We start from the raw sequence: 23,987 nt of genomic DNA on the forward strand, positions 1-23,987 counted from the left end.
AAGTTTTTAAGTTGCAATATGCTTGGGACGTCCTCAAGGATTGTCCGAGGTAGGGAACCAATGCGGACCAACAATGGGGAAGATTATTTCAACATGAAGCCGCACAGACAAATGCCGAAGATGAAGGTGTCGATGAAATGACCCCATCTCCTTCTTTTGCAAAGCCCCAGGGAAGAGATAAGAAAAAGGAAACAAAGAGAAAAGGGAAGTCCCAAGATCCGATAAGTGGACACTTTGCTACCGGAATTGCAAAATTGAACGAAACTCTAGTGAGTGGACACTTTTGACAAAGGTAGACCAACCAGGATAAATATCATCAGTTAGGTAGTAACCTAGCTCATACCTATTACCATTTACCTTGCATTGAAATTTTGGTGCCCATCCATTCACAACATTATCGAACATAGGAGAAAACCAAAGAACGTTGATATCGTTGTTTGATCCAGGAGCGCCGAAGAATGCATGCCAAATCCACGTGACGTAAGATGCCACAGCCTCGAGCATGATGGTTGGCTTATTATGATGGCCCTTGAATTGGCCAGCCCAACCAATATGACAATTCTTCCACTCCCAATGCATACAATCGAGACTTCCTATCATGCCAGATAAGCCTCTTTTGTCTTCCTTGCGTAGTAGCCTCTTCAAGTCTTCACGATTTGGCTTGCAGAGGTATGTGGCTCCACATATGGCTTGAATTGCCTGACAGAAGCACTTCAGGTTCTCAATAGCAGTACTTTCCGCAATTCGGCAATACTTGTCAATTGAGTCTGCAGAGCACCCATTAGCTAGCATCTGAAATGTAGATGTGAGCTTCTGATAAGGTGATAGACTTTGGCGGCCAACGACATCTATCTTCCTTGCAAAGTAGTGGTCATGATTAACAACTATGTTCAAGATGCTTTCAAAAAGCTATATCCTCATCCGAAACCACCTCCGAAAATCATGAGCAGGAAATCTCGGACGCTCGATGAAATAATCTTTCATCATTCGGTCATGACACTCTTCTCTATCACGTTGCATAAATGAACGCTTCTTAACAGAACCATGATGGCTAGATTCGCCGTGGTGCTCATATTGCATAAGCGAGTTTACAAATTCAACTTCGGCGTTCATCAATTCTGCATCCTCAATGTCAAGCTTTGCTTGGTATTATGCCATCTGCTTTGCCTTACTACGCCTTCTTCTATCACCCATTGATGAGATATTAAGAATTTTTTGGAAACAAAAACTCTTTGAAAGTTCAAAGATTGGTGAATGTCGAGGATGATTGAAGGTTGAAAGATTGTGTAATCAACTAATATTGGACATGTGTTTATATAGATGATGATTGATGAAAGTTGAAAGTTTGTTGTTGAACGGTTGGTGAAAGTTGAAGGCTTGCTTTGTGGAAAATTAAGTGATTTTTCAATATTTATCAGAATTTAAATATTTTTAGATTAAAATGTTCATAAAATTAATTTACGATAGTCTACATATTTATTTTTTAAAATTAATTTAAGACACAAAAAATTAGCCTAAGTTCATTCTTTAATAATCTCGGGCTAAAATTTTAGGTCAGAAGGATTGGAGCAGAAAAGTTGTTTATGGGCTAAAAGCTAAATTTTCGAGGGCTAAAAGCTAAATTTTCGGGGCTAAAAAATTTGGCTTTTAGCCCAAGGGTTGGAGATGGTCTAAGAAGGGAACAAACTTAATAATTTATTGTTAACAAATTTGAGGACGAGAAAAGAAGGAAAATGAATTGCAAACTCTAAATATTTATTAACTAAAATAAAGAAAATACTACAAAATAGCCAACATGATTACATAGTTCTAAAAGACTACATATTGCCAAATTTAATCCCTACCAAGTAGGTTACAAGTTGTATTTATACATACCCAATTCCTAACTATTGGATAATAATCAACAAACAACGACAAATATATATATAAATTCGAATATGCTAATAAACAATAAATTGCAATCAAATATATTGACAGAGTATGAATAAACAAAACTGATACTAACAAATAAAATGACAATCAATGCTTGTGTACTGTAATATCCTTGAAATGAAATTTCATCCTTACTTTACTCTTGTAGTTCGATGGACATCTGCTTCACCAAGATTCAATGATCCAATTCAAGATTCCAACACCAGAAAACTTGACTTCTAGCGAATATCTTTAGAGCAAGTCCTCCCCTAAAAAAATGCGACAGCACCCAGCCCATTTAATTCACTTAGTGAACAGTGATAGACCCCAATAAATAGTAATAGGCCAAATGCATCTCCACCCCTAAAAAATGCGCTGGCACAAACAATCTCCACCCTTACAAAATATGCTGGCACCCAGCCCATTTAAAATATTATTAATTTTTTTTATAAAATAATAAATAAATAAATAAAATAGTTTTAATTTCATATTGGAGTTTTATCCAATCTTGTCACGCCACATGTCAAATAATCTTAAAAAAAAACACACTAAATAAAATTACATAAACTCACCAAATAAACTTAAAAAACACACTAAATAAAATTACATAAACTCATCAAATAAACTTTAAAAAAAATACACTAAATAAAATTACATAAACTCATCAAATAAACTTAAAAAAACACACTAAATAAACTAAGAACTTTATTGTTCCACCACAAGCTCCTTTTAATTATCTTGACCTTGTTGCAATCCCCATCGGGGCTCAATCAAGTCACTTTGATGGGTATAGTGCTATTATGGCTCTTACAATGAAGTGTACCACTTAGAGATCAATTGATTGTAACGTCCATCCCGTTCCAATGGCTCGTGTTGCACGGGATCTTCAGTGGCAGCATGAGCACAATAGATACATGTTCTTGAGTTGTTCATTATGTCCAGCTCGTATTCATCGACGGCATCATAATCATATTCATCTTCCACAATCATGTTATGGAGAATTATACATGTCATCATGATGGATCGAAGTGCCTTGACATCAAACATTATGGTAGCTGACTTGACAATCACCTAACGAGCTTGCAGGATACCAAAACAACGCTCCACATCCTTCCTACACCCCTCTTGACATTTTGCAAAATGTTTTTCTTTTTCACTTTGTGAATGTGGGACTGTTTTGACAAACGTTGTCCACCTTGGGTAAATGCCATCTGCAAGGTAGTACGGCCCGTTGTATGTATGGCCATTGACTGAATATGTGACTCTGGGTGCTTTTCCTGTTGTGCCAACAATCTTTTTTGTTGCTCCTCAAACTATTTATACACTCTCCTTGAAGAAGACATTGTAAGAACTCAAGATTTGAAAACAATGAAAAATGATTCTAAACTAAAAAGAAGGATCGAGTTTGGTGTGAGGATGGATGTAGGGATGTATGGTTTATATGGACAAAAAAAGAAAGGATGAGGTTCTGGTTAGGTTTTTTTTTTTCACACAAAAAAGCATATGAATGCTTTAGTAGAAAGTGTTGAAAATATTGAAATGTGGTGTAAGGTGGAAGATGATGATTAGGTATTTATAGGAAAAAATAATTATTTTTTTATTTTTTTTCTATATTTTTAACAATTTTTTATTAATTTTTATTAAGTAAATTAATTTGGACCGTTGGATTTGAAAAAGATTCAAATCCAACGGCTCATATGTTGACACGTGGCCAACGGTCATAATTTTGACCGTTTGGTTTTTTGTTTTTTTGAACCAAAATCGTGAAGCATTGATGTTCAGATCAGATGACCCAGAACTCGCCACGTCATCTAACCGTTAGATTTCAAATTCAAAATTTTTTTTACCGTTGGAGATCCAACAATTTAGAAAACTAGCCGTTGGAAATCCAACGGCCCAGGACAGGCCACATGGCCTCCCCATCAGATCGGTGAGTGCGCCTACACATGTAGGCCCTGGCTCTGATTTCTTGTCGACAACGCACGCCCAATCGCACTTGCTTCCCACTTGCTTGGCACAAAAAAATTTAAATGGTGTGACATCACGTTGGCGTTAGCATGATGTCACATAGGACGGGCCTTGGCTCAGCACATTCTGGGCCGACCTATGGGACGACTTGCACCTAGCCCATCAGGCTGGGCTAGAGTGATTTAGTTAGGGGCCGGCCTGTTTTGGGTGAAGGGTGCCGGGAAATCCATTCCCGGTGGACTTACTCTTATGGTTCTCTCAAGAAATTAGGATTTGGTAAAATTCACATGAAGAATGTTTGCTATATTCTAAATGCAATGCAGATGGATATGTATATCTAATGTATATATGTCTTCGCAATAGGTATGAATTTAGGATGCATCTTCTGGGAAGCATCTGCTCAGACGGGTGCGTTGCTCTTACCGTTCTTTCATCGTCTCAAACTTCATTCGAAAGGATGTGTCTGTTGATTCTAAAAAAATAAAAATTAAATTCGAAATTAATAAAATAATTAATTATTGAATTTAATATTAGAGCCCTAGCCCAAAACTCAAACCCAAGGTTCAAGCCCAATTTTGCACTCTACGGTTCATCTTTCCAATCACTTGGTAAAAAGGACAAAGTATTATAAAGTGTGAGAAACTTTAAGTGACAAGCAATGTGGAACAATAAGATACAATGAGATTTCTACTCACTCCAATACTAACAAACAAGAAAGTAACTGTACACCTAGTAAACAATAGGAACGTAATTTAAATTCTTGTCCTACTTGAAAATCCTAAATACTCAAAAGTATCTTAATATAAAGGGTAATTTTTTTTTGCCACGTGGCAGACATTTGGCAGCCACGTGGCACAAATGTGGCAGCCACGTCAGCATTTAACAGATTAATGAATGGAAAATCTAACGGATGTATTATATTGAAATAAAATAGTACTTGAGGTATGAAAGTGAAATGTTTTAAAGTTGTTATATAGAGTTGTAATAGATCTCAAAACCTGAGGAGCTACTGTGTAATTTACCCTAATATAAAATTGAACCAAATTGATAAATTAACTATTGTCTTCAAAATCACCCATGATGGCAAAAAACATGAGCTTACCAAAAAGAAAACTAAACCTAATTGCCAAGGCCAAGCAGAAAACTAATGCTAAGTACCGATGCCATTTTCAACACAAACTTCCACCGATGATGGAAATGCAAAATTCATATGCCAATGCCGAATTTCTAAAAAAAAAAAAACAAACAAATTGATGATGCCAATTTTAAAACAACAAACTAAATGTGCTAATTAAAGGTGACACGGATCGACATCCATCTTTGAAGAAACATATTACATACTATACAGTATAACCTCTATGCAAGCATAATACTGGGACCAAATTAATTTTATAACTATAATAGAGGTGCAGTTGAAAAAAATTATTTTTGACTTAGCTATGTTCAATGAGTACAAGAAACTATATTACTAGTGGAGCATGCCAATTTTCAACATTAGAAAATGAAGGACATCTATAATCTCTTAAATACTATATTTCATCTTAGATTTTTATTATTTGTTACAACATTGCATATATTTGGACTTCCTGACAACCATATGTGAAGGCAAATCTCTAAAAACGTGACATAAGTTTAGACCGAAAATTTTTATGACTACATGGAGGTTATTCAAAGCATCATTACAGATGTTTTACTGCATAAAAGAAAGCTAGATACCTCCTATAATCGATAGAGGTGATGCTATTGACACACTTATTTTAACTTCATACACATCATCACCTGTAATTTTTTGTTTATAATCTTCTTCAATTCATTTTATCCGATGGTTGATAATTAAGAGGAGTATGTGGATAGCACAGCCTTAATCGATATATAGTTGGATACCCTTATATTCTATACAAGGAAAGCACATTTGGGTTGATTAGTTTCATTTAATGAGCGAATTAATCATTGATTATATGGTCACGATTACTAGTTAATATGGTGATGATAATGCACTGTCATCATGGATGTTTACGACATTTCATTTCTGATGCTCAGTGAGAGATATCTTAAGATTATTGGTGATGGCTTTGGCGTTGGGCTACTTTCTAGTATTGGTGGGAGTCAGATCACCATGTCAAATTACAAAGCCAAGAGATAAGGCAAAAGGTACAGGATGACGAACAGCACTATCTTCAGCAACAGGAAGCTCTTGGATTTTCAGCTTCATCTTTTGATCATGTTGGGGTCAAATTCAACGCAATAACAAAATTGGAATCAAATCACAAAAGTTTGTCTTGCATCGTCATCATCTAATACTAAAAGACTTAACATCTTTTGATCATGTTGGGGTCAAATTCAACGCAATAACAAAATTGGAATCAAATCACCAAATTTTGTCTTGCATCGTCATCATCTAATACTAAAAGACTTAATTCAACATCATTTGATTACGTGCAGTGCAAGCAGGAGCTTGTTTGTTGTGCCCTAATTCATGTTAAATTATGATTCCTTAATCCAGGGCATTACGTGCATGGGAACATATTACTCTCTTTGGAAATTTCATCCTAGCTGGAAACCCTAGCTGGAAAAGTAGCAACATTAATATATATTATATTATATAATACGATACACAAGGCTAAACCAGGAAGGAAACCATTTGATTTAACATGAAGCACTTGTTCTATGACCATTGGTCCCTTAACTCTTTAAGACAAGCAATTATGATCATTTTCATCAACTCTGTTAGAACTTTCGTCAAAATGAATCACGTGCCACACACTTGAGGGTGAATCAAGGGGCAAATATGAAAAACGAAATGAGAAAAATTGTAGCAATGGTCCCTTAACTTTAACCCAATTGGAGAAATTGTTCCTCAATTTTAACCCAATTGGAGCAATGATCCTTCAACTTTAACTCAATTGTAAACTCAATTGTAACAGTGCTCATTCCAACATGACTCGTTTTGACTGAGTTGAATGAAAAGGCTGCACGTTTTGATAAGTTAAGGGATCAATGGTCATGAACTTTTAGTTGAGGGACCATTGTTCTAACTGTGTTAAAGTTGATAGACTATTTCTACAATTTTCTCTCAATAATATTACAACATTCGAACAACTCTTCTATGGAATTATGTGGTTAAATAAAATAAAAAGACAAACCTTCAACAGGAAGGTTCTATGGTGTAGTGGTTAGCACTCTGGACTTTGAATCCAGCGACCTGGGTTCGACTCCCGGTAGGACCTCTTTTTTATCTGTTACATTGTTTTTTTTTTAGGAAAACTAATGAAAAGGGTTTGAAAACTTTGAGTTTTAATGATAAGGATAAAATAAAGGGTAAAGTGAATAGTACCAGGATTGACTTTTTAGTGTAAAAATGTGGTTTTTCGTTAAAGTGAACAGTACCAGGTGCTTTTCGTTAAAAGATCCCTTTTTTTTTTTGGTTTAAATCATAATACGTTGTCGTTTTGAGGTTGGAGTAATTTGGTAAATCTGTTCACATCCTTCCCTTTCTTTCATTTTTCTTCTTTTCTCGCAATCTTCAGCCAGTGACGGACAAAAATGGCGACCTACCAATCCCTGAAAATGGATCAGAAAAACCCTAAATCTTCCGTCTTCTACCTCCAGCTCAACCGCCCGAGCCACCGCAACGCTCTCTCGCGCGACTTCTTCACCGAATTCCCCGAAGCCCTCTCTTCCCTCGACCAAGACCCTAACGTCAACGTCATCGTCCTCACCGGCGCCGGCGACCACTTCTGCGCCGGAATCTACCTAAAAACCCTCACATCGATCTCCGACAAGTTCGCCTCCGGAGACTGAGGCCGAGTTGGAGAGCAGCTTCGTCGGGAGATCAAATGGTTGCAGGACGCGATCACGGCGATCGAGCGGTGCCGGAAGCCGATGATTACGTCCATCCACGGGGCGTGTATCGGCGGTGGTATCGATATCGTGGCCGCCTGCGACATAAGGTATTGCAGCAAGGACGCGTTCTTTTCGGTCAAATATGTCCACCTGGCGATCACGGCGGACCTCGGGACGCTTCAGAGGATGCCGGGAATTGTCGGATACGGTAACGCGATTGAACTGGCGCTTACGGGTCGGAGCTTTTCGGGTACGGAGGCTAAGCAACTGGGCCTGGTTTCTAGAGTATTCGACTCCAAGGAAGAGTTGGACAATGGTGTACTCCTAATCGCGGAGGGTAAGTTAGTCATTTCCAAAAACAAATCATTTGTGATCAATCAAGCAACTTGGGATTGTTCCTACACGTATGCGCACAAGGGTGTAGACATTTGGAGCCAGAAGCGCTTTTAGTTGATAGAGAACGCTTTTAGTTGATAGAGAACGCCTTTAGTTGGCGGAAAACGCTTTTAACTTTTTTAGAAGTAATAAAAAACCCGTAGTAGTAACAGTTCGTTTGGAGGATGCTAATTTATTAATTTTTGGGAAATGACATTCAGGAATTGGGTTGAAATCTCCACTGGCAGTGACGGGGACGAGAGCGGTATTGCAAAGAAGTAGGGAGCTGAATGTGGAGCAAGGATTGGATTACGCTGCAACATGGAATTCAGCAATGCTGTTATCTGATGATTTAACTGAGTCTGTCACGGCATTCGCCCAGAAAAGAAAGCCTGTTTTTGCCAAGCTCTGATTGCAATTGCATCTTCCTTCTGCTCTGTGTTTTCAATCTATATTTTTGTAACTTGCTTTGTTGTTCTGTACTCTCGCAGTGAAAAGCACTTGTAATAAAAGCACTGTTACAAAATTTTGTCCCCCTGCACCAAGTTATTGCACTCGATTATGATTGCGCTTATAATTGCACTCGACGTTAACAGTTGGCTAGTTGACGTTAACAGTTGTTAACAGTTGATAGAGGAGAGATTTTTCTATAATTGAATTCTCGAAATGTCTCCATGATCAATCACTGGACTGCACTGATTAAATAACAATTATTTGGGCTCCTATCAGAAGGAACTGAGTACATGCCACATTGTTACACAACCATCAAAGAATTAAATTCATTCATACCACCAAAGCTTCATTCTTATTATTTATTTTTCTTAATAATTATGCCCTCACTTTGAAAATTATAGATATCCATACGTTATCATTCAAAAATAGTAGGTAGAAGATACATTAGTTACAACGGAAGATGATTCAGTGGCGAACCGTCTCTTTTAATCTCTAGAAAAAGTAGTCTTATCTTCACAAAAATAGTAGGACTACGAGGGATGGGGTTTTCTTTTACAACCCGAACTAACTCATCTTCCTTACTTTTTACCTAGAAGGGAAGAAAAAAAAATACTTAATTGAGTGAATTATCAATTTCTAAACAAACTCTTAGAGCATCTCCAACCGATGATTCAATTCCAACGTGAAGAGTTGAATAGGATTATTTGACATTAGATATTGTTCCAACTGAAACATTATTTGCTAACATGGATTGACTCCTAGAAGAATTGCTGCCTTTTCTGCCGTTGTGGGCCTTCAAATTGAATGTTTATGATAGTTAATGTGCATGGCCTACTTTAAACTATGTAGTATCATTATGATTGTTATTACTCTTTTAGTTTTACATAATGAAACAATATAATTTTCAACCTATTAGTTGGAGAAGAGTCATACCCAAAGTCAAACTGCCACAACTCTCACTCTAATCCTCTCACCTACCCACTCTAACCTTAGATTTGGCGGCGGCGACTCCTTAATTCGGCTCGGGATCGGCCACAGCCTCTCTACTCTTTATCTTGTCTTCTCATCATTCCCTCCTCTCTTCCAATTTCACCCTGCTCCCATACTGTTCTTGTGTCTTTCCTTCTCTTCCCTTGACTAACGACCGCTTTCACAACTTCTTTTTCACTGGTCCTTGGGATGCTCAACACTCTTAAGAATGGAATGGCAGAAAAGAATTTTCTGTATTAATTCTCAATGAATATACAAGTTGCGCTAGGGTTCTTATACAAACTGCAAGAATACAATCACAACTTCTAACTCCTACAAATCAGCTAAGTAAATATTTGTACAAAGGGAAAGAATAAATCACTAATAGTCAATGATTATCATGCTACCAAATAGGAAGGAAACTAATCATATCTCAACACTCCCCCTCAAGTTGGCGAGTGAATGTCAAAAACTGCTAACTTGCTCAGCAAAAAACGAAATTGATCTTTTCCTAAAGGCTTTGTCAATATGTCTGCAACCTGCTTTGAAGATGGAACAAATTTGGTGACTACCTTTCCTTCTTGAATTTTATCTCGAACAAAATGGCAGTCAATCTCTATATGGCGTGTCCGCTCATGAAAAACAGGATTAGAGGCAATGTGAAGAGCTGCTTGGTTATCACAATGTAAAAGAGCAGGACCCATATCTTTAATGTGTAAATCACATAAAAGACTTTGTAACCAGGTGAGCTCACAACAGGTAGCAGCCATTGAACGGTATTCTGCTTCTGCAGAAGACAATGAGACTGTCTTCTGTTTTTTGCTTTTCCATGAAATTAAAGAATCTCCAAGGAAAACACAATATCCGGTAGTAGAACGTCGAGTTACTGGACACCCTGCCCAATCAGCATCACAAAAGGCCTTCAATCTTAACGAACTTTGTGAGGAAAACAAAATACCTTGGTCTGGAGTGTTCTTCAAGTATCTCAAAACACGTAAAGCTGCATCATAGTGAGGCTTGCGAGGATGTTGCATGAAACGACTTAACGTGTTTACTGCAAAAGTAATATCAGGCCTGGTAATAGTTAAATATATCAAACGTCCTATCAATCTCCGATAGATGGACGGATCATGAAGTAAATCTCCTTCATCAGGAAGTAGCTTTAGATTCTGTTCCATGGGGAAACTAGCTGAGCGTGCTCCCAAAAAACCAACATCTTTCAAAATGTCCAATAAATATTTTCTTTGAGAAATAAAGATCCCCTTTCTTGAACGAGCAATCTCTATTCCTAAAAAATATTTAAGGGCTCCTAAATCTTTGATGCGGAAGCGTTTATTCAAAAAAGATTTAAGAGAACCAATAGCCGTCATGTCATTACCAGTGATCAAGATGTCATCAACGTAAATAAGGAGAGCTGTGAACGATTTGCCAACTTTTCTTGTAAAAAGGGAATAATCGGCTTTGGACTGTGTATACCCAACTGCAGAAATGGCTTCAGAAAATTTAAAAAACCACTGCCGAGAAGCCTGCTTTAATCCATACAAAGACTTGTGAAGGCGACATACTAAATGCTCCCCCTGTCGCTGAAGACCAGGAGGTGGAACCATATATATTTCTTCAAGGAGATCACCATGGAGGAAAGCATTGTGGACATCCATTTGATGGAGAGACCAGCCACTAGCAGCCGCAAGAGCAAGGAGACAACGAAAGGTAACCAACTTGGCAGTCGGGGAAAATGTATCCTGATAATCAACACCCTCAATTTGAGTGTAACCCTTGGCCACTAAACGAGCTTTGTAACGCTCAATAGTGCCATCAGACTTGTGCTTGATTTTGTAGACCCAACGACAACCAATAGGGATCTTGCCAGGGGGAAGAGCAGTCAAAGACCAAGTGGCATTAGCTTCGAGAGCCTGAATCTCCGAGGCCATAGCGTCGCGCCACCGAGGATCTTTAGCAGCCTCTGCATATGTGTTAGGTTCAATAGGAAGAGTAATATTGGCAATAAAACTTTGATAAGATGGAGAAAGATGTTGATAAGAAATATGCTTGCATAAAGGGTGACGAGTACCTTTGGCAGAAGAACCTGGAGTCGATGCTTGGAGTGGGGAAGACGAGGAAACATGAGAGCAAACATAGTCATCAAGATAAGTAGGGGTACGTTTAGGCCTATCAGAATGTCGTATTGGGGGGGTGCAAGAGGGAGACCAGGTGACGGAGAAGGACTATCGGTGACGGTGTGGTCTAGGAGAGGTGGAGCAAGGGAGGTGGATGGAGACTCAATGGCAACAGGAGGGGTGGAAGGCTCAATGATGACGGGAGTAGGTGGCATCTCAATGGCATCATAAGTAGGAGGAGGCAAGACAGGTTCAGGAGGTTGGGTTGAAGAAGTGGTGATAAAAGGAAAATGAAACTCATGAAAAATGACATCGCGGCTGGTGAACACTTTGTGAGTAGAAAGGTCGTACAACTTATACGCTTTTTGACCAAAGGGATATCCTATAAAGACACATTTTCTGGCTCGTGCATCAAATTTATGAAGAAGGTGAACATTAGTGGCATAGGCTAAACATCCAAAAATACGTAAGTGTGCGTACGATGGAGGATGACCATAAAGAACCTCAAAAGGGGATTTATTTGACAAAAGTGGTGTGGGTAAGCGATTTATGAGATAGATGGCAGTAAGGACACAATCTCCCCAAAAATACAAAGGTAAGTGACTTTGAAAACATAGTGCCCTAGCTACTTGCAAAATATGACGATGTTTCCGCTCGACTACTCCATTTTGTTGTGGAGTATATGTGCAAGAACGTTCAAAAATCACACCGCTCTCGGAAAAGAAAGAATGTAGGGACAAAAACTCACTACCATTATCAGTTCGGATTTTCTTAATTTTGTGATGGAATTGAGTTTCTACATAAGAAAAGAAAGTCTTAAGCAACTGTTGTGTTTCAGATTTATTTCGCATCAAAAAGAGCCAAGTGGTGCGAGAAAAATCATCAACAATGGTTAGGAAATATCGAGCCCCATTATATGTAGAAATTTTGTGCGGTCCCCAAATGTCACAATGAACAAGCTCAAAAATGTGTTTACTGGCAATATGACTTAATGGAAAAGGCAATCTAGTTTGTTTTGCCAAAGGGCAAACATCACAAGGTTTATTTAAATGAGAAGAAACATCTAACAATTGCTTAGCTAAAAAGTGGAGTCGTTGTGGAGAGGGATGACCAAGACGACGATGCCATGAAATGGAATTAATGCAACTGGATGACGGTGAAGTGGTGCAGCTATTGTTTGGTTTGGTGAGATAGTAAAGACCGCCACGTTGTCTACCCCATCCAATCATCTTTCTCGTCTCCAGGTCCTGGAAGATACAAAAATCCGGAAAAAAAGTTATGGAACATCGAAGGGATTTTGTTAAACGACTAACGGATATCAAATTAACCAAAAAGGAGGCAATTCGTAAAACGTTAGTTAAGGAAAGTTTGGGATCAAAAGTAAAATTGCCAATACTACTAATTGAAACCCTTTCACCAGTCGGAAATTTTACTGGAGGCAAAGACTTGTTCACAGTAGAGTTCGATAAGGGAAGTGCCGTAACATGATTTGTAGCGCCACTATCAATTATCCACTCTTGTGAATGATGGGGAGACAAACCTGTGACGGCATTGGTCTGTGCTTCAGATGGTAGATTTCCAGCCATCATAGCAAAGAGTTGTTGAAGCTGCTCAGGAGTGAAAGTCATCGGTGTTGCTGAGGTAGATGAAGAAGCGGTAGAAGTTGAAGCTTGAACATGGTTGGTCGCTGGTTTTCCCTCCTTACTGCGGCCCTTTCCCTTGTTCTTTTTATGAAGACGATGGTCATCGGGATATCCATGGAGTTGGTAGCAAGTCTCCTTAGTGTGGTGAGCTGTGTCACAATAATCGCAATGGAGCGGTTTGCGATTCCCTTGGCTGCCACGACTTTGTTGATTGCCGCGACCACCTTGAATGGCCATGGCTGCTCCTTCCAGACTTGGTTGTGGGACGGCTGTAATTCCACGTTGCTTCTCCTCTTGATTAACCATGGAAAAAACTTTGAGCACCGAAGGCAATGGCTTTACAAGTAGAATCTGACCTCTCACTGCTGCATATGAATCATCAAGCCCCATTAAAAATTGCATAACCTTATTCTGCTCATCTTTCTCGTTACAGTCGTTCATGGCACCACATGAGCAATTTTTATGGCTGCCATAAGAAGATAACTCATCCCATAAACCCTTCAATTGGGAATAATAGTCAGACACAGACATCTGATTTTGAGTGAGACGTGCAATGTCACGCTGAATCTCGAAAATTCGTGGGACGTTGTCTTGCGAAAAACGAGTCTTGAGGTCCTCCCAAACATCATGTGCAGTGTCGGCATAAACCACACTGTTGGATAACCCAGAACTCACAGAGTTTAAAATCCACATGAGAACCATGTCATTACAACACTGCCAAAGAGCAGCTTCAGTTGCGTTCTTGTCGGACGGCTGCTTCACAGACCCATCAACAAAACCAAATTTGTTCTTTGCGCTAAGAGCAATGCGCATTGAACGAGACCATGTGCTATAATTGTTTCCAGTAAGTAGAGTGGAAACAAGATGCATCCCTGGATTATCAGAGGGATGAACATAGAAGGGGCTTGAGGGATCGTTCGACGCCGCAACCGACTTGGAGTCTCCCATAGCCAAAAAAGAACGACTTTTCTTACAAGAAAAATCGAAGGAAAAAACGAGGAGAAACCAAGAAAAAAAACGTCCTAGGATCTTGGACGCTCTGATACCATCTTAAGAATGGAATGGCAAAAAAGAATTTTCTGTATTAATTCTCAATGAATATACAAGCTGCGCTAGGGTTCTTATACAAACTGCAAGAATACAATCACAACTTTTAACTCCTACAAATCAGCTAAGTAAATATTTGTACAAGGGGAAAGAATAAATCACTGATAGTCAATGATTATCATGCTACCAAATAGGAAGGAAACTAATCATATCTCAACAAACACCCTTCATTTTTCCCACCGTTTTTACTAACAACCCTCCAACTTTTGTAGGAGTTTCTTCCTAAAGATATGCCCTTTGATTTTGGAAATTATTTGTGCTAAGTGCTAGGATTTACGGTTGTGATAGTCAGATCCATCTCCTAGACTCATTTTCCACCACGGTTTTGTCCTCACTATCAGTGGCGAAGCCAGGAATTCTCATGGGAGGGGCGAAATTCAAAAAATTTAGGGTCCCTAAAATATGTGAACATTCATTCGAGGTCTAAGTTCAGGATTTGCAAGAAGATTATTTGAACTACCTGTAATATTCATAGAAGAATTTGCACTAACCGAAATATTCAAAAGAGGACTTGGACTACTCAAAATAGTCGAATGAGGGTTTGAACAACAATATTATTTGAAGGATGATTTAGCATCGTTTCTTGTTGTATCGTCCTATTACTTAATTGTATAATTAGCAAAGTTTTAAAAGATGCTAAGCTCTAATCGGGCGATAGACATGACTTTACACTTAGGTCAGAACCTAGGCAAATTTAAATAAATTTATTATATACCATATAAATAATTGTCTATTTATTATATAGCTTATAATATCCAAAAAAACATTGATTATAAAACATATAATATATAAAAATAATGACAAATTTTCTTTATTACTTTGTTGAATTTGATGGTAAGAGAAAGAAAAAAAAACAAATAATTACGAGTTCGTAATATTTTACAAATTATTTTTTGAAGTTCGTATAAATTTATAGTGAATTTTAAGCTAAATAATAGTGTCAAATAAGTGGTTTAAAAAATATTAGAATAATGGTCAAATTAATTAGACAATAATTAAAAAATAAAACAAAAGTTAATCTCTTTATTCTTGTGAAAATTTCTTCTATGTCTCCTTTCGGTACCCACACTAATATACTATCCTCTTGATTTTCGAAACGATCATCAGTTTTAACTTCCACAGTTCCACTGTAGAGCCATCAACATAACGACTATCGATAAAACAGCAATAGCAGGTTAGGTGGTGCAACTTGATTGGACAATATTTAAAAAAAATAAACAAAACAAATTGTAATTCTGAAAGTTCACGTGGGGTGGGATGGGAGAGAGAGAAGTCTCTCTCTTCTTCCTTTCTCTTCTTCTTCGTTCAAACCGAACTGGAACTTCATTTCCAGTCTCCAGAAGCTACAAAATGCAGATATTCATTTCCAGTCTCCAGAAGCTGCGATCAGCCTGTGCTGCGACAGAGCAGGGAAACCCAAAACGCCAGAAAACCAGACGGAATTTCACCACTTCCGACGAGACTAGAGGGGCGGAACCACCGCTTCTAGGCTTGATTTCTAGCGAGGGGAGGGGCGGATGCCACTCCTCGCCCTCACGTAGCTTCGCCACTGCTCACTATGAAGACTTGCTGGTTGATCGTTCTATTCTTGGATTAGGTAGTTTTTCATTTTGTGTTGTTTTGTTCTGCTTAGCAAATCACGTTGTATCACTTCAATGAGTCGTTTGTGGCCTCGTTCTTGCGATTGCTTTTGTGGCTCTAGTGTTAGGTCTGTTACGTCTGTCGTCTTTGTAGCAGATCTACACCGGTGCCTTCTGGTTCTTGTTTTATGTGATTTGTGGCTCCGGTACTAGGTCTGTTACGTTTACCGTCTTTATGGCGGATCTACACCAGTAGCTTATGGTTCTTGTTGTGTTGTGGTAGCTGGGTAGAGGCTTTCTTTATTTGCTAATTTGTGCGGATTTATCTCCATATCAAAATATTTGGTCACTGGATTATTATACCCATCTGGCACCTCGATGTAACGTTGGTTCTATATGTTTGTTCTAATCAATAAAATTCTCTATCGCTTTTGTGAAAAAAAATATATATATCAAACTGCCACATCAACTTTCAAAAGTAATTTGACATTTCTTTTCTTTAAAAAAATGGACTAGTTGATGGTTTCGTCACGACAATTCACTTTTTCGAAGGCCGGGAAGACTCACATATGCATGTCAATCTTCCCTTAGCCACCATCGTGCAACTCACTAGCGCCAGTAATCAAACCCTAGACGTGGCATGTGAAATACGGGCCTAAAATTCACCATCAACCAATAGGTCACCTCGTGGTGGTTAAAGTAATTTGACATTTAGAATTTGACAATTTCGTTGAACATGCTCTTAGAGGTTACTTTTGAAAATAAGGATACACCAAATCAGGATAACTTCCATTGTAAAAAGTCCCCATTTGTTTGCTGTATGGTTGTTTGTGTGTTAGCAGTTCTAAGGGGTTTTTGAACATTAGCCTTTGCAAAAGATTAGAATTTAAAAAATACCTATTGCTAGACTATATATTTAATTTAATCCCTTAAAGTATACTTTTATTAATACGTATATTCTCTTTGGTTATTTAATGTGTATTTTTATTTAATGTCTCCAATTTAAAATTTTAATTTTATTAATATGCATATATTAGTTCTTTCAATTATAAATGAACATAAATGAGAAAATACTAAAAGAAATTAGTGACACACAAATATGTAAATACCCAGCAGGATCCTTTCCGGATCCTTTTGGTGAGGATTTTGGGGATCCGTGAATTGTGTCTGTTCATCGTACATCATACGATCAGTTTTTGTCAAGTATTGTTTGTGTTTAGTTTTAAATAAAAATATATAAAATAATTTTTGACTGCACGATGTACGATGAACGGACATAATTGATGCAACATCCCACATCGCCCAGGGGAGTGATCCTTAAATGTATATTCTCATCTCTACCTAGCACAAGGCCTTTTGGGAGCTCACTGGCTTCGGGTTCCATCAGAACTCCGAAGTTAAGCGAGAAGGTGGCCAGAGCACTCCCATGATGGGTGATCCACTGGGAAGTTGCTCGTGAGTTCCCAGAAACAAAACCGTGAGGGCGTGGTCGGGGCCCAAAGTGGACAATATCGTGCTACGGTGGTAGAACGGGCTCGGGAAGTGGTCCGCGCTGGGTCGGGATGTGACAATTGACGGATCCCCGGGATCTTCACAAAGAGGATCTGGTGAGGATTCGGATTCCAATACATAAGTGTACATAATTGACTGTACCGAAATGTTTGTAACAACATATATTATAATGAACCTAAATGTATTTACCGAAATGTATTATATCGAATTAATGGACCTAAATGTCAGTACTGAAATGTATTATATTGAATTAATGTACCAAAATTTACGTACCGAAATGTATGTAAGAAAATGTATTAAATTGAATTAATGCCCTTATATATTTGTATTGATAGATATACCGAAATATATTAAATTTATTGTACCAAACTGAAAGATTATACAAATTGTATCAGAATATATTATATAAAAAAAATTAGTTTACCTAAATGTAGACATCAAGATATATTATATTGAATGAAATGAAAATTAAACGTAATAAATACATTAAAAATAAGGAATAAAAGGAAATAAAACATCAAAATATAATTAATATATGAAATAATTAAATGTATCATAGACTACAGTTAGATTTTAATTTTATGTAAAATTATAGTCTAAAACTCATCTTTTTAAGCATTATAGAGTTTTCTATTCTAACTTCCAACACATTAATTGGGTCAAAGACCATACGATGACCGTACGCCTCCATATTTTGTTCACCCATATCTAGAAATGAAAAAAGTGAGTTTTTTTTTTTAAATCGTTTTATGAAAAATTTGATTCATTAAAATGCTTTCATATTTTTTGTATTGATTTCGGGTTGTAAATTCTTGATGAGCCCTCAATAGACGTGTTGATTTTTCAAATGGTAATGTTAGGGAGATAAAAATTTAAATCAAATTTGTAAACAAATAATATATCGCCAATAAAAAACAAGCACGTTAATCGATAATTAATTAATAATTCAATTATCTACGATCATATCATTTGGTTCAAAATGTTAGTCTTCCTAACATTACTCTTATTGAAAATGTTTCTGTTGACCCTAAAAACTACCAAGCATACGTGGCACGCAAGCCGAGTAATCTACGAGCTAACTACGTCATTCGGTTGAATGCGGGGCGTGCCAACTCGACGGCCGAGCTCGGCCGATGAGTAAATGTGTTGACGTTGCGTTAAGCGCGCGACTGACTTATGTGTCTTGCGATTGCGACCGAAGAAGGAATACGTCTCAGCCTCATGGGCTCTCAAACCTGAAGACAAGGCTACTGTTCTTACGAAGTTCACAAATCGTCGTCGTTGGATTCGGTCACAGTGATGACATTCGTCAGAGTAAACTCACACCGAATCGACACCAAAGTGTAAGGGCACAAATACTCAAAGCGGATATAAGTCTTAACAGTAAACGCGGTTCGCCTGTCGAAGTGCCGAACTCTAAATCCCACTTGAGAGTATCCAATCATAAAATAACTCGGCATGCAATGTGCTGAGCCCAATAAACTGTAACACCTCACTTCGCCAAGAAGGCTGATGAGATGACCTCGATCAATAAGGATTCAAAAATCCTTCTCGACCGAGAATTGGATAGATAACCAGTCGCCCTCGACGCAGTGCTGTTTATGCCGACTGAAGATGCTGCGAGACCGGCTGATTCTACAGCGACAGTGTTGTTTATGCCAACTGAAGATATCACCGGTTGCCTTCACAGTGCTGTTTATCCAAACTGAAGGTGTGTCGGTGAAAAGAGGAAGGAAAAAATCTCAAGGTTGTTGATAGGGTTTGCGCAGGGCAGTTATGTGTTGAATTGAAGGTCCTATCTCCGTCGTAGAGCATCTGTATTTATAGAGACATATGTGCGTTGGTTGATAAGTTGATATAAGCTTCTTGCTATGTATCAAAACTCTTCCATTGATTGCATCAAATAAGCTTTATCACATCAAATCCTTGTGCTTAGCCTTATCACATCAAATCCCAAGATAACCTGCATGCTTGGATTTATTGATCAAATAATGCCTACCAATCCACGTACACCGTTGTGGTTGGTTGCTCTCTGGAGATAATCATCATAAACTTGTGGTATATAACTACATGGGAAATAACTCCCAACCTTCCACGTATGTGCTGACTTAAAGAATTGCAAATGAATTGCAATTCTACCATTCTTATTTAACATTATCCCATCATGACTCAAAACCTAGCCTAGCTAGGCTTTTGTATCTTGTCATAATTCCATCACCCATCCATGCATCCTGATCCCTATTTAATGAATTTCAAATTCATTTTGACTACTTGTCAATTTGTCACCACCACCACATGCCAGATATCCCAGACTAATTTGAATCGTACTGATTGCTTGGGGTTATAATCTGTATCATATCTTTAAGAATATTCCAAGATAATTCATACTAAAAAATAATGATTATGATAACAACCATAATATTATCCTTTAACAATAACAAAATTATCTTCACTTTTCTATCTGACGGTTGAGAGCTATGCTCACTCAATGGCCTTGATTGCCCGGGCCGATAGTGTAAATTTGGGTCTAAACATTGCCCCCCAGTTTCCTTGAACTTCGGCTCGTAAGCCGAATGGTCAAGGAAATTAGTCATTTGTGCCTGGCTCTCAACTGTTTGACATTGTATTCAGCTATCCACTCCATTCATAAGAAAGTGGAGCCGAGAAACACCAAGCCAAAACGATTCCAACTCCACCGAAGACGCTTATCGCCTAAGCTATACCAAGCAACTCTTGCTAACTTTTCACTTGGGCCGAAGAATTTTTAAATTACTTTGACGGCCTGTTTTCTCAAGTTTCTTGGTCGAAAAACATAAGACCGAAGAATATATTTCATCGAGCTCGACAAACCAACTTCGTCCAAATAAAAATCCACGTCCTTAATATCCTTAACCACCACGCCATGGGCAGGACGCCAATGCAAAGTCTTGTTGTCCAAATACCTCGACGCCATAGAAAAATCCTTGAGCCGAATATTAGTTACGTAATCACCATTTAGACCGAGTCGTCATGTTGGCACTCTTTTCTCGATTTTTATCAGCATGCATAGCACCTTGACTCCCTCGGCTGTTAACAACTTGGAATGAGATATATTACCATGCATGCAGCCGCCAAGTGGTTGAGAAATAAACGGGCTTCTGCGCTTACATCCTGAAGACCATCATGCTTTCATCAAAGCAGTGCTAATGTCGACTACATCCCAGCAAACCACCATCAAGTAGCTTCGTGGAATCCAAAAGGTCCACTTGAAGCCAAAAATAATTTGATTCCTCAAAAAGTCTGCAGCGCATGAATACTAATATCTCTGAAGTTTATGTTCCAAACTTCACCCTATAAATGTCATACTCCACTGAGCATGCACGTAATATTTGCTCACCGAGCACAAACACAACTCGGCATGCCATTTTTGTGTTACCGAAACACGGTCAAAATGGGGATGGTGGGTTTGGAAGAAAAAATGAACACCAAGCCACAACGACCAACCTGTGTCAAGCACCAGCCCATGCTTGCCGAGCTCGGCAAAAATTGGCATATAGGCTTACTGACCAAGGCCAAAACCAATCTCGCCAAGTGAGGATTAAGCTACACGAAGACCTACCACCTAGCATGGGTGGCCTTCTATAAATAACTTTCCTCGACTCGGTGTGTTTGCCGAGCTCGGCTAATGTTCTGGCGGTTGAATACGATATTGATTGCCCTTCATATAGGTAACTGAAATCACTCCACGGGAATGGAAGTTAGGATTTCAAGAGTCTTGTGCATTAGGTTGATATTGATTTGATGAAAAACCGCATCTGATGAGCTCACTAATTGCAGCTTGAAATAATCACTAGTAGTTCTACCCCTCGACCATCTTGGTGATGAGTGTGATGAGATAAACCCAGTAGTCATTCGCAGCAACCTTTATATGTATCCAACTGACATCACAAAAAGTTGTACGACCGAGGGCAAAAATTGCACCAAAGCTCAATGGTGAATAAATGGCCAAGTCTAAATTAATCTTTGTTTTGCAAATAACATGTGATGTTGTTAAGAGTCCACAGATGGACTTGTATTTTATCCACGGTTCCTAGACAAACTCCACCGAATCACAACATCACCGAATGAAAGGGCCAACCCATGTGGAAGCCTACCACTTAAAATGGGTGGCTTTTTCATCAATTTCATGAACCTGTCGTCGTCTTTTTTGCATGCCATCTCTCTTTCTGCCTTATGTGATGGGATATTGTTGGCTATGCATATATATATATATATATATATAACGAAGTTCGTCGAAATGGTGAAGTGTCGGCAACTGTGGGATTCGACCGAATGCGGTCTATCTGAATGATCAGACCATCAATAATCAAGGATTGAGTAACCACCAAGATTCAGTCGAAAGTGAGATTCAACCGAGCTATACGGCCAAGGACAATAACAAAATTATCTTCATTTTTCTATCTGACGGTTGAGAGCTATGCTCACTCAACGGCCTTAATTGCCCGGGCCGATAGTGTAAATTTGGCACAGTTTCACATGAAATTGGTGCAAGTAATGATTTCAAAAATAATTGGTGAACGAAAAAGGAAACAGAATAGATCATGTTGAAAAATGTTGGATAAAGTATTATGGTCTCTCAGTATTCTCAGTATTACAGTATTACTGTTGACCCTAAAAACTACCAAGCCTACGTGGAGCGCAGGCCAAGTAATCTATGAGTTAACTACGTCATTCGATTGTGTGCGGGGCGTGCCAACTCGTCGGCCGAGGAGTAAAATATGTTGATGTCGCGTTGGGTGCGCTGCTGACTTCTTGATCTTGCGACTGTGGCCGAGGAAGGAACTTGTCTCGGCCTTCGGGTTCTAGAGCCTGAAAACAAGGCTGCTAACTTAGCGAAGTTAAATATCAAATTCGGCTTCCAATGTGCCGAATGTAGTAACTCGAAACACCTCACTTCGCCGAGAAGGCTGATGAGATGATCTCGACCAACAAAGATTCGGAAATCCTTCTCGACCGAGACTTGCATAGGTAACCAGTCGGCCTCGACGCAGTGCTGTTTATGCCAACTGAAGATGATGCGAGATCGGCTGATTCTACGGCGACAGTACTGATTATGCCAACTGAAGATATCACCGGTTGCCTCCACAATGCTGTTTATGCCAACTGAATATGTGTCGGCGAAAAAGAAAATAAAAAAAATCTCAAAGTTGTTGAGAGGGTTTGCGCAGAGCAGTTTTGTGTGTTCAATTAGAGGTCCCCTAAATGATCCATGACCCCCTGTATTTATAATAGCAGAACACTAGGATTGTCGTCGTAAATAATGGGAATATCTTCTCAAGTATGCATGATCCCTTAACCTTAGAAACCAACCGAGACTTAAACTTCTTGAATTATCCCAAATGTATCTTGTGGCCTTGGTGATTTCCTAGAAACCAACCAAGACTAAACCTCTCGAATTATCCCAAATATCCATCAACCACATCCTGGCTCATAACGCAAAAGTCTATACCAATATGCTAAATCATTTAGCCTACTCAACAAGATAATTACTACCATCTTTTATCACCACCACGTGTAAAGTCATCTTTCAAGCACATCACCATTTTTACTTATCCCTTATCGTAATTCCATCAACATCGTGATCTTTATCCAACACATGCATTGATTTCCTGATCACCTATTTCACCTCGTTGACCAACCAAAGAAGGTCATCGGATCATTTTTATCCACGCCAACTAACCTTGACCAATATGATCTCATCTTTTACCCCATTGTATTTGCATAAATGCAGGGAAGATAATTTTTTAACCTGCCACGTTAGCTCTCAAACCAATCATCATGTAAGTGTAGCAATTCGAACTGAAATTGATCTCCTTTGCTTCCAAAAATATATTTTATAAGATAATTATTATAATAATCCAATAGTAATATTTAGAAAAATATGAAATCCAACGGCCTCAATGGCTCAGGCCGATATTGTAAAATCGGGCCCAAACAATTACTCACCCAAAAACTTGGTTGCTTGATGATGTTTGGCTAGCAATGACATCTTACTTTTAATTGTGACCATTGATTGTAAGATTCAGAAATTTCTACACGAGTCTATCATGGAATCAGCAGAAGAGAAGAAAAAGAGGTCAACATCTTACTAAGATTTGATATTAAGATTTCATGGTTGCATTACTGTGAGATGCCCAAAGGCTTCCGTACCATCTTTCTTGGTTGCACCAACCAGATTTCCACATGTTTGTTAGACTTATTTGAGATTGTTTTGGTCCTCTTCGAGCGGGTTGAGTGTCCATTTCACAAAGGCTTTTGTCACGCTTGCCGACGACCCAGCCAGGCTGCAGTACGTTCAGTCGTTGTTAACTTCTCGTGTCGTTACCGTCTGAAGCTTGAAAGCCATAATTGCATTGGATTTATTTTGATTTCCACATTAATAAGAGTCCTTTTTTGAGGATTGTGAGACCCCATCGACCTTGCTAAAATAAATCATTTTCTCGAGATAGAGATATGACATCACCACTAGA

General features: G+C 38.5%; 1 protein-coding gene, 1 non-coding gene and 1 pseudogene across 2 annotated transcripts; 2 read left to right on the top strand and 1 right to left on the bottom strand.

Annotated features, from left to right (window-relative positions):
* Nucleotides 1–237: 237 nt before the first annotated feature.
* On the bottom strand, nucleotides 238–1,113 carry LOC126607894 (uncharacterized). The gene is made up of 2 exons (XM_050275597.1): nucleotides 932–1,113; nucleotides 238–856 (listed from the first exon to the last, which is right to left on the bottom strand). Exons 1-2 carry the CDS (start codon nucleotides 1,111–1,113, stop codon nucleotides 238–240), a joined length of 801 nt encoding a protein of 266 aa, XP_050131554.1.
* A 5,921-nt stretch (nucleotides 1,114–7,034) lies between these two features.
* On the top strand, nucleotides 7,035–7,106 carry TRNAQ-UUG (transfer RNA glutamine (anticodon UUG)). The gene has a single exon. It is a non-coding gene; the product is annotated as a tRNA-Gln (tRNA).
* A 284-nt stretch (nucleotides 7,107–7,390) lies between these two features.
* LOC126606686 (delta(3,5)-Delta(2,4)-dienoyl-CoA isomerase, peroxisomal-like) lies at nucleotides 7,391–8,638 on the top strand (annotated as a pseudogene).
* Nucleotides 8,639–23,987: the final 15,349 nt, after the last annotated feature.

The sequence above is a fragment of the Malus sylvestris genome, chromosome 16, assembly GCF_916048215.2.
Source record: "Malus sylvestris chromosome 16, drMalSylv7.2, whole genome shotgun sequence".
Lineage (NCBI taxonomy): Eukaryota > Viridiplantae > Streptophyta > Magnoliopsida > Rosales > Rosaceae > Malus > Malus sylvestris.

Coding starts and splice junctions, on each gene's coding strand:
- LOC126607894 (XM_050275597.1), bottom strand. CDS start 1,113: ATGAACGCCGAAGTTGAATTTGTAAACTCGCTTATGCAATATGAGCAC. Junction 857..931: donor CCTGCTCATGATTTTCGGAG/GTGGTTTCGGAT, acceptor CTACTTTGCAAG/GAAGATAGATGTCGTTGGCC.